Source organism: Sorex fumeus, unplaced genomic scaffold (assembly GCF_029834395.1).
Source record: "Sorex fumeus unplaced genomic scaffold, SorFum_2.1 ptg000007l, whole genome shotgun sequence".
In the NCBI taxonomy this organism is placed as follows: Eukaryota; Metazoa; Chordata; class Mammalia; order Eulipotyphla; family Soricidae; genus Sorex; species Sorex fumeus.
In genome coordinates this window covers 57,617,033-57,629,315 of record NW_026606064.1, presented here as the reverse complement: position 1 = coordinate 57,629,315, position 12,283 = coordinate 57,617,033, and the positions used below count along the sequence as shown (strand labels likewise).

Below are 12,283 nucleotides of genomic sequence, written 5' to 3'. Positions count from 1 at the left end.
TGATTCCCGGCAGCAAATATGGTCCCCTGAGTATAGAGCCAGGGGTAAGATCTGAGTGTTGCCAAATGTGGCCCCCAAATCAAAAATTTAATAAAGGTAAAATCTTTTTGGCACGAGTTTATTTTAGTCCCTTGTTCTTTGATTTTTACCAACAAAGGAAGGACAAGAACCAGTGAGGCCTGAAGCTTAGGCAGATGAAGTGACATGCACAGGTCATTTTCTCTCTTACAGTTGGGGAAAAAGGCTCTCGTGTCACTAGATTTTATATCATGAACCCTGACTTTGTTTCCTCCGTAGCTTTCCTAAAATGTTTAAACATATAGGTACTTTTTATGAAAAGTTAGAAATGTAGGTTATTTAAAGATAGTGAACTTATAAGTTTATGTAATACAGCAGAATTTTCATTCTGTAAGGATGACAAGAAGATCTTCAAGTAATAAAAAAATAAGCATATTAATGACAATATGGGTTGGAGTGATAGCAGAGCGGGTAGGGCATTTGCCTTGCAAGCGGCCAACATGGCCGACCCGATTCAATTCCTCCGCCCCTCTCCAAGACCCTGGCAAGCTACTGAGAGTATCTCGCCCACACGGCAAGCTACCCGTGACGTATTTGATATGCCAAACACAGTAACAAGTTTTACAATGGAGATGTTACTGGGCCCGCTCGAGCAAATTCATGAACAATGGGAGGACAGTGACAGTGAATGACAATATGGATTTCCATAATTGCACAGATTGAGCTATTTTTTCATTGCTTCATTGCTTCTTATCAGAATGTACATTGAGTTTTACAAGGCAGAAAATAGAAGAAAAGTCAAATACTATAATTACCTAAAAGGCAGATGACCATCTTCAATAAGTTGAATGAACAACAGACAAGATAATTATTGTTAGAGATAGATAGATAGATCAGATAAGTAGATAGAAAGTTGTGGAGTTTAAAAGGACTAAAATGAAATTGAATTCTATTAAACAAGGAAATTTGCTTCTAGGTGACTTAAAGTACATACTCCCTGAGACTCTTTAATGGATTCAGATCAGATTTAAGAAGCAAAAGTGTAAGTGAAAAACTTAGAGATCGTATATATAATACTGGACCCTTTATAATAATACTGGACCCTTTTATGTATGTCATATGATAGCATAAAAGATAGAATATAAACTTCAAAAATAAATTCCAAATTATTAAAAAATACCCTCAAATATTTTAATTAAAATGATAGCACAGCGGCAGGGCGTTTGCCTTGCACGCAGCCAATATGGCCGACCCGAGTTCGATTCCTCCGCCCCTCTCTGAGAGCCCGGCATACCGAGAGTATCTCGACCGCACGGCAGAGCCTGGCAAGCCACCCGTGACGTATTAGATATGCCAAACACAGTAACAACAATGTCTCCAATGGAGATGTTACTGGGCCCGCTCGAGCAAATCAATGAACAACGGGAGGACAGTGACAGTGACAGTATTCATAGAACCAGTGTGATAGTACAGCAGGTAGAAAGCTTGTCTTAATGCAGCCTACCTGGGTTCAATCCCCAGCATCCCATTTGGTCCCTTGAGCCAGGAATAAGCCCTGCTCACTACTGGGTATGGCCTAAAAAAAAAAAAAAAGAAAAGAAAAAATGAAAGAACTTAAAGTGTATTCAACCTTGAGTTAGGTGTTAGTAAAAATAATTTTAAATATTTTCCTTCTCTTGTTTGGTTTGACATTTGTAGGTATTTTTTATTTGCAGGGAATTTCAGTACAATTCCATACATAATGCTTCATAAATTATCTTTTATTTGAATGTTTTATAGTAATATGTCAATATATATTTTAATTTATAAATGAAAATTGTAAATTATAAATCTATAATTTACCAGTTAATTACATAAAACAGAGAGTAAATCTTTAATAATGATTAAGGATAAAGGAACCAAAAAGATAGTAAAATGGGTAGGACACTTGCCTTGCACACAAACAACTCAGGTTCTATCCCTGGAATTTGATATGGTTCATGAATAATCACTTATTATATTCACTTGTATCACTTGTCATCCCATTGTTCATCGATTAGTCACTTATTATATTACTGAAATAATTTTGAGTGTACCTTTATTGATTTATTTTCTACTTTGGAAGCCATATCCAGTGGGGCTCAAGGCTTACTCCTTGTGAGGCTTGGGGGACCATATGAAATGCCAGGGATCGAACCTGATTTGTTTGTGTGAAGAAGTAAGGCCTGAGCACCACAAAATGTGGCCCCCAAACTGAACAATAAATGAAAGATGTTAGAATTATGTTTTACCTTTGTCTCTGTTATTTCCTTGATTTCTAGGAAATAATATGCTAACACAGTAAACAAAATTATTGGACAAAGTGACCATCCTTAATTCAGAACTTTGTCATGTTCTATTGCAACTTCCTTTTGCAGTTCATGGAGTTAGAAGAACTATGGTCTCAGCTTAGTATTCAGAGTGAAATTTCATCCCATTCTTTGTTCCATTATTATTATTATTATTTTTATTATTATTTTGCTTTTTTGGTCACACCTGGTAATGTACAGGGGTTACTCCTGGCTCATGCACTCAGGAATTACTCCTAGCAGTGCTCCAGGTACCATATGGGATGCTGGGAATCGAATCCACATCGATTGCGTGCAAGACAAATGCCCTACGTTATCGTTCATCCTCATTCCATTAATTTTTTTAAGGTTATTTAGTTAGTAGATTTTCAACTTCAAAAATGGAGGCAAGGGGGCTGGAGCGATAGTATAGCAGGGAGACTGTTTGCCTTGCACACGGCCAACCAAGGTTCAATTCCCAGCATCCCACATCGTCCCCGAGCACCACCAGGAGTAATTCCTGAGTGCAGAGCCAGGAGGAACTCCTGTGCATCGCCAAGTGTGACCCAAAAAGAAGAAAAAAAAATGGAGGGAAAAGGAACAAAGAGGTAGTACAGCAGGTAGGGTGTTTGCTTTGCAGGCAGCTAATCCAATTGAATCCCAAACACCACACTTAGCTCCGCCAGGGGTATCCCTGAGCACAGAGCTAGAGAAAGCCCTGAAAATAGCTAAGTATGGCCCAAAAGTAAACAGAAAAAAACAAAATGGAGGATAAAATAGACAAAATTCAAATGATACACTTTCTAATAGTATTAAGATATTGGTGACTGAATAAAAATGCTTATATTAAATGTTGTGCTTGCTCCATTTTGTGTTTATAATCCTATAATTCTACATGTTGACAAATTATTGTATTTCAATTAATTTTATATTTTAACAGTCACTGAATTTTGGTGTATCTAAAAGAAAACCAAATTATCATTATATGTTTCTGTATATTTTCTCATGACTGGCACAGTAGCACAGCGGGTAGGACATTTGCCTTGCATGAGGCTGACTTGGCCAACCTGAGTTCAATTCCTCCGCCCCTCTCGGAGACCCTGGCAAGAAAGAATTATCTCGCCTGCACAGCAAAGCCTGACAAGCTACCCGTGACATATTTGATATGCCAAACACAGTAACAAGAAGTCTCACAATGGAAACGTTACTGGGTCCACTCGAGCAATCGATGAACAACGGGAGGACAGTGCTACAGTGCTAGTACATAAATAAGTAGTTCATCAATTTTAATAATAGGTATTTTACTTCCTCGCTGACCTTTTTACACTGTACACTTCCAAACCTTTTATATTATTTGTATAAAACTGCAAATATTTTCTCACTTTGAAATTAAATTGGTTTGATAAAACCAGAAAGATAGCTTAACAGGCTGGAACACATGCTTTGCATGTAGGAAGCTTGGGTTGTTCAACCTCCAGCATCACATTTTATACCCCAGGCACTGTGAGGAATGGCTCCTGCGTGCACTCCCTGAGAACACCATAAAATATAACCTCCAAACAAAAACAAAACATTGACTTGAAAAATGTAGGTTCATAGGGACAGGTGTCAGTAAAAATGAACTAAGAATTTGATCGCAGGCACCTAATACCATGTTGTCCGATCTAATAGTAACACTTTTTTACTGTGGTTTTGGAAAGGTTATCTGACTTTTCTGACCCTGATTTTTATTTAGGAAAAAACTTTTAGAAATAATGCTTTCCTTGCATAACTTCTTTGAGAAAAGTGGTTAGCAATATTGCAGAGCACTTACCATATGCCAAGCATATTAAGCAATTACTATCTTAGCAAATTTAATTCTTATAGCAAATGAGGTATACCACCCTCCAAACTTATATTAAGTAAATTATCATGTTTTCTTCCAAATTTCTTACTAGACATAAGCAAGTTTTTTATTTTGTGTATAAGTTTAATCAACTTTAAAGCATATCACACAGCAATTTACTAATCATTCATTATTTTAAGAATTTTGAGTAGGCTCTCTTCAAAGATCAGAAATGTTTCATGTCTATGTTTATAATACTCTCTAATCCCATTCTACATAATATAAAAATTTGATATTATGACAGTATTTTTGTTTGGACTGTTTTGATTATTTCTTATTTATGTATAAGAAAAAATGTATATGTAAATTATTTGTATATAGATGAATTATAAATATTTGTATATAAACTTAAATTTTTGGACATACAGGAACCTCAAAGTTTTTAAATTTTAAAAATAGTATGGATTGATTTATAAGTTATTAGTTCCATATGATTACAACAAACTTCAATAAATATTAAAAATTTTATTGAAAATGTGTTAAGGTATATATGTGTTAAGGTTTACATAATGATGATGTCAGCTACAAATGCATCTTGTAAAAAGATTATTCAATAGTGAAATTAAGATTATATAGATATAATTTAACATTTATATACATTCACAGTTACTAGGATATAGAAAATATATTTTATAACAGGAACTATTCAAATAAAATGTTTTAATGTTATTTGACATGTCTTGTAAAATCTACATGGAATCTCTGAGAAATTGCAAAATATAAATTCATGAGTTCTAGCTAGTTTCACTTGAAAATTTCATATCAAATATTTATATGATCCGTATACTGCTTTAACTTTTAAAAAGTTCTCATTGTTCTTGTTAATGACAGATTCTAGAAACTATTTTTGAAAAAAAAACTCTGCTTTACCATCATTATCCTAAAGACAAATTGATTTTTTTAACAGTAGCTAAAGACTAGAACAGATGAGGTCATTAAAGAAAAATTACCCTTTTGGCCATATTATTTTTAGCTGATTACAGTTTCCCAACTAATGCCAAAATAGCCTCACTTCATTTACCATGTTTTTATAAAACCTGACAGACATCCATATAAATTGGAAAGACTGGAAGATCTGTGGTAATTTAATGCTGTCTTGATTAATCAATACAATCAGTAATTTGGTTTTCTTCCTCCTTGACAATTTGGTAGTCTTTCAGTTTCAAGACAGTGTGCCATATTAACATCCCAGGTAAATGAAGGGATATGCCTGAACCTCTTTTTTCCCCCTCTTTTCTGTGGGAAGAGAAGGGGAAAAAGAATGTTCAGGATGTTAAGAAAGCCATGCATGGAAGTTGAAGATCTAAAATGTAAGCCCTTATGAGTTTGTTTCTTAAAAAGGATGTCTCTTAGGCAGTTGGGCTAGAGAAGGAACCACTATGGCAATGATAGTTGGGAATGATCTCTCTGAATAAGGACTGAATGCTCGAAGTAGGTAAAGGAACAAACATGATAGCCTCTCAATACCTGTATAGCAAACTATAATGCACAAAAGGGGAGGTAAGGAGGTGGGGAGAGGGTGTGGAGAGAGACAGAGAAGAAAAGTGCCTGTCATACATAGAGGCAAGCTGAAGGGCAGGGCAGGGGTGGGGGAAGGTGGTGGGTTGGAGATTTGGTGTTGGAAAATGTACACTGGTGGAGGGTTTTGAAACATTGTATGACTGAAACCCAATCATGAACAGCTTAGTAACTGTGTGTATCATGATGAATAAATTTTAAAAAAATTTAAGGGGCCTTCTCCTCCTCCTGAATCCAGTAACCCAATTTGTTGACTGCTGTCTTAGAAACTAAATACAGTTCCCAGAATGATCATAGAATGCTAAATAATAGATAATTATTGACTATATTTTAAGTATTAAAAATTATGAGTCACCGTTATTACCTTGTTAAAGTCTTAAATTGCAGTCATCTAGATGATTCAAGTTGTTCCTGGGTAGAGAGTTAACAGGCTTGTTAAGCTGTAACAATGTTTTGGTTCATAAAGGTTGAATCAAAAAATAGTCCATCAAATACAAATTGTTTCAATTGGTCCAATTTTAGTCACTTTTAGGCTGAAGTGAGTTTTACAAAAGTAGAACTATTAAATCTCAAGTGTATAAAGAAGTTGACCCTGAACCGTAGGGGGACATTTACTGCAAACATAGAGTCCATATTCCCCTCTGGAACCCGGGTAGGAAACAGGAAGCCCATGCGGTAGCAATGCTCTCTTAGATGCCAGCCACTCTTGAGGATCCTTCCTCATCGTGAGAGTCTTATCTTGCCTCTTGAACCCTTCTGATTTAAGGAAATCAAGTCTTTTGTGACTCCACAGTTAAATGTGTTGAGATAGAAATGAGGAAAATCCTTGCTTGTATATAAATTGTAAAAGACATAAAAAGCAGTTTATCAAACTGAATAGGTAACTATTAAATCCATTTTCTAAGGAATAATAATTGCAGAGTGATTTAAGATTAGTTCAAATTTAAAGTACAATTCAGTATTGTCAATATTGTCAGTATTGTCTTAGTTTGCTGTAAAAGGACTAAGGTTGGAAAATTTAAGATTTTCTTTTTTGCCTTTTTCCTTATTACTGGTTTTGAAATTAAGAATTACGATAACTATACTACATACTCTGTTTTATTTATTATAAAAAATAAAAGAAGTACAATTATAAGTGATATTGTGATAATTTGAAGATTTTCATAACATTTTCTATTATAAAAGACTTCTTAATATGACAATGAATTTTTAATTTCATTATTATTTCCTACAAATTGAATCACAATAACATATCCTCTAAGGAACAGCAACTTATTTCGAGAAACCTTGTAACAACTTGGTGGTGAAATTGCTTTTGATAAAGTACACATTTCTTTTAGTAAAAGATGATGAATGTGACTCGGATGCGGAGAATGAACAAAACCATGACCCTAACGTGGAAGAGTTCCTGCAACAACAAGACACTGCTGTCATTTACCCGGAAGCGCCTGAGGATGACCAGAGGCAGGGCACACCAGAAGCCAGCGGTCATGATGAAAATGGTACAATGACCTCCACTATTGTTTTCATCTTTAAAAGATTATCACTTTAATAATAATTGATAGTTATTGGCTATATTTTAAGTATTAAAATTATGAGTGACCATTATTACCATATTGAATTAAAAGTTTTAAATTGCAGTCATGGGAACCCACCCTTCTAAAAAATAACACTTTTTGAACCTTCTATGAAGTAACATTTTTTGAACCTTCTATAAAGTAACAGACATATTTTGGAAACCAATATGGATTCCCTTACAGAAGTAGAGAATAGCCTCTGTAATAGGACACTATTATAGTACCTTAATGTCAAATTAATGGCGTAATGTCTATAGTGCATGTGAACTACTTGGAACAGTTTGCTTTGTACTCATTTACTTGGCATTAAGTAGTCAAAATGGGAATTTGGTTGAACCTACTGGCCCTTGATACTTTTTCCCTGTTTTTAACAAGCAAAACCTGGTTGGTTGGTTGAAGAGTGTAATTTGGAGACAGTTTATTTTGCATCTACATTATTCTGATCTGGTATAAACAGTATATAAAATAATGTAATTTGTATCTTGTCTGGTGTAAGCAATAGCATTTAAATTGTAATTTTAGTAGTAATTTGTTCATTGTTTCTTTGTCATAAAAAGAAATAGAGTATCATTCTTTCCATCTATACTGGAAAAAAGTAGCATGCATGCATAATCTGTAATAAGCACTGGGAAGTTCGAATGTTTAAAGACAAGTGGAAATATGTTAATGTCCCACAGCTGTTTGTTTTTTCTAGGGAACCTAGTTTGATGACTTTATTTACTTAATATTCAAATGATCAACTTTGCAACTTTTTATAAAGACATTTTAAGATAAATACTTACAACAACATGGAAATAGAGGGGCAAAGATTTTCAGGATGCCTAGAATCTCCGTTATCAATAAAACACACAAGATGTGGACTTCTTGGCACAACAGAACCCCCCACAAGAGTCCAGTATATACAGTAGGATTAACCTTTGCCATTGTGTATTCTGAGAGTTTGGACAATTATACAATGATGTGTCCATACTTATAACATCACACAGTCTTTTCACTGCTTAGAGTACAATCATTGTGCTCTTCTGTTCATCGCTTTTTTCACCCCATACCACCAATGAGAGATCTTTTTATGTCTCCATGTTCTCGTTGTATAGATGGAGTCATAAAATGTGTTTCCTTCTCAAATTGGCCTCACTTGCTTATTGCTATATATTTAGAGTTCATGCCTTTTTATGATTTGATAGCTCATTTGTTTAAGTTTCAAATAATATCTCAGTGTCTTAAATGTATCATAGGGTATTTACTTATTTGTCATTCTAGGTCTCCTTCTCTATAGACTTCAAAATGTTTGTTTTAATCCATAAAATAACTTGCTAGGATATTTTTACTATAATTGTATTTAATCTGTACATCAAGTTGGAAAGAACTGACTTATTGACATTATTTTATTGGTCCCAACTGTGGTTTATTCTTCTATTCATCACCTTTGAAGTTTTCATCTTATAAATATCATATAATTTACATTTTACACCTATCAAAAATCTTAAAAATAATAACATAAATAACCTTACCTCTATTTATACTGTCTCAACTTTATAAGTCCTGAAATAAATAAAATTTTATTATTCTGCCTTTAAGGTTTTGAAGAAAATTAATAAGGTTCGTATTTAAAAACAAGCCATTGCAGTCGACTAACCTACTTTAAATCATAAATTAGCTATGAAAAAGCATAAATAGAAGTTTCATGCCATAATATATAGAATTTTCTGTAATTAAAGTAGTGGCAAAGTAACTAGTAGGTATGTGATTCTAGTTGTTGCTTCCATACTTTGAAAGCACATTATTATCAAGATCATAAAGCTTCTGGATACTTTGTAGTTCAGCAGAATTATTGGTATTCTCTCAGCCTGTTTGTTTATCCAAAGACTACATAGTTAATGGCATTGTAATCCTGTGAAGTTCTACCATTTATATTTTAATTTTTCAGTTTTTTTCTCTTAATATATGCTAAAATTTTGGCTGAATAAGCAGAGGTTACAGTAAAAAAAATGAAAGGGAAATAGAAATAATTAAGTACATATGTATGTGTTTCTGTGTGTAAAATTTTCATGTAAAAAAGTCAAAAAGCATCAGTGAAAGAAAATAACAAAAACTAAAGATATGATCACAGTGCTTATATCAAATAAGGTGAGGTCTCATGTTACAAATTAGCACAATAGCACTTGCACTTGTCCTCCCGTTGTTCATTGATTTGCTCGAGAGGGCCCAGTAACGTCTCCATTGTGAAACTTGTTACTGTGTTTGGCATATCAAATTCCTTACGGGGAGCTTGCCAGGCTCTGCCCTGTGGGAGAGAAAATGACCTACTGCGGGATGTTGTAGTTCAGAATTTTTACAAACTAAAGGTGACTTTTAATAGTCACACTTTAAAAATGACATGGAACTTAGAACTTAACCAGTAGGCAGGACATAGAACGGAAAACCAGAACTGGCTTTGGGTTTGAATTGAGGTTCATTCAGTTGAGGCACACACACAGTAAGTCCTGTAAATATTAAGAGCCATTGTGGATTAATAAAAATCATGAATTATAGTATGCTTTCAGTTCATATACATAATACTTTTATATGTACAATATAAGCAAAACAAAATATTTCACAGTATATATTCTGTCATACTATCAGTATCTACTTACATATAAAAATCGATTATCCTCAGGATCTCTTTTTTTCCCCACAGGATCTCTTAATTCACTGAACATTAACTCTCTTAACTAAACTGGTATACACTAGATTAAACATACCTTCCTGAGGCTGTGATTGGGAAAATTATACTCCATTTGTGAGTTATCACAATTTCTAGGTCAGTGTGAAACAAAGATTCTTTTCCAAAGGTAGTGCTTCCAATCTGAAATAACTACATAACAGAGTAAGTTTAGGATACAAAACTTGTCCACTGTCCACTATCCACTTTCCTCCTGTTGTTCATTGATTTGCTCGAGCGGGCCCAGTAATGTCTCCATTGTGAGACTTGTTGTTACTGTGCTTGGCATATCGAACATGTCACAGGTAACTTGCCAGGCTTTGCTGTGCAGGCAGTATACTCTTGGTAGCTTGCTGGGCTCTCCGAGAGGGACAGAGGAATCAAACCTGGGTCGGCCGCATGCAAGGCAAATGCCCTACCTGCTGTGCTGTCGCTCCAGCCCTTTAAGCTAGTTGCTTTAAAAAAGTTCTTTAAAGTTCAATGAGTGTTGATTCGTGTTTTACTATTTTACTGTTAAAATAATCAGTCATTTAAAAATTATTAGTATTTATTTGAGCTATGGGCTGGAGCAAAAGCACAGCGGTAGGGCATTTGCCTTACAAGCAGCCAACATGGCCGACCCAAGTTCTATTCCTCTGCCCCTCTTGGAGAGCCCGGCAAGCTACCGAGAGTATCTCACCCGCACAGCAGAGCCTGGCAAGCTACCCGGGATGTATACGATATGCCAAACAGAGTAACAACAAAGTCTCCAATGGAGACGTTACTGGGCCCACTCGAGCAAATCAATAAACAATAGGAGGACCCTGACCGTGACCGTGACCATTGAGCTATAAAGATCATGAAGAGAGCAAACATAATACTCTACTTCTGAATATAAGAAGCTTGAGTCATGGGGAAAATGTCTTAGTAATTGTGGTGCCAGCAATGAAATGCCTTCAGTGATGGACTTTGATTCCTGCCATTGTAACCAGCTAAAATCAATAGGACAGATTAGGCAATATGGCATAGAGAATACCCAGGTTGGTTTCTCACTAGCCTATATATTGGAATTCATGCTCTACAAGAAAAGTATGATTTACAAAAAATTTTCATTTGACTTTCATTTGAGTAACCTAGTCTCAAGAGTTGGGTGCTAAATTTGAGTGATATTAGCATCATGACAAACTAAGAACTTCAGTTGCCTTGCTCACTGCTAACAGGAGATGCTGCCGTCATAGACTTTAGGGGATTTCACTATCTGAGTTTATTATATATTTTAAATACAATTCAACATATTTTTCATTTGGGGAGTCAGGGGGGCGCACTGGTCAGTGCTCAAAGACCATATTCAGAGCCAGGGATCAAACCCAGGCCTTCTGCATGTATAGCATGCACTCTTGTCAATTGAGCTATCCCTACCCAGCCTATTTAAACTTTTGGGATATGTATATTTTTTAATATGGGGTACATACCCAGCAGTGCTCAGGACTTACTCCTGGCTCTGCACCCAGGGAACACTACTGGCAGGCTCAGGGGACCATATGTGGTATCAGGGATCAAATCCAGGTCAGCTGCATGCAAGGCATGTGTCCTACCCACTGTACTACCACTGTGACCCCATATTTCAATACTTTTCACTATGCACATGTGGATTCTTAGTTTATTTTCTGCAGGCTTGTTCTTGAGCAAGAAATTTTATTTATATGGATTCGAATTCCAAATTAAGGTAATGTAAGTTTATAAAGCATTTGGAGAATATGAAATTTTCTTTGGTAGTCCAATTTTCTATAAGAAATTCAAAACATATGTAGAAATTATATCACTTGGAAATGTATTTCTGAAAACAAAATTTAACTTAATTAAATTTTATTAATTTGCAAAGTAATATTACATTTTAGAATTGTCAGATTTAAATTGTTCCTTATATAAAAGTATAGTTCACTTTGTAAACTCCAACGTGACCATATTATCTTTGTTTTCTGCAAGATAGCCTATATTGATCTATGAATAATTACATGGAAAATTTGCAAGCATTTCATTAAGGAAAATAATTTACAATAGATTTCTTTGGGCTTGTCATAGCTCTTCCACACCTTTCCTTCCAGTATTCTCTAGATTTTAATCCTCTTTTTATGTTGTTAATGCTCTTTGATCTTAACTCAATGTATAATTATATAAGGGAGTCTTGGGAACATAGTGTCAATGTGTGCTTATCTATGATGACAGTAACTTAACAATGTTATTTTCAAATTTCAATAAACATTAAGTAATAATACTGTTACCAGCAGAAAGATTCTAT

At 34.9% G+C, this 12,283-nt stretch overlaps 1 protein-coding gene across 2 annotated transcripts in view; it reads left to right on the top strand.

Annotated features, from left to right (window-relative positions):
* Positions 1-12,283, top strand: part of ZEB1 (zinc finger E-box binding homeobox 1) — a 143,977-nt gene that overhangs the window by 116,164 nt on the left and 15,530 nt on the right. For both annotated transcript variants that reach the window (XM_056107340.1, XM_056107331.1), the window contains exon 3: positions 7,068-7,229. In XM_056107340.1, coding sequence (XP_055963315.1) covers positions 7,068-7,229 — 162 coding nt within the window. The remainder of the gene's footprint in view (positions 1-7,067; positions 7,230-12,283) is intronic.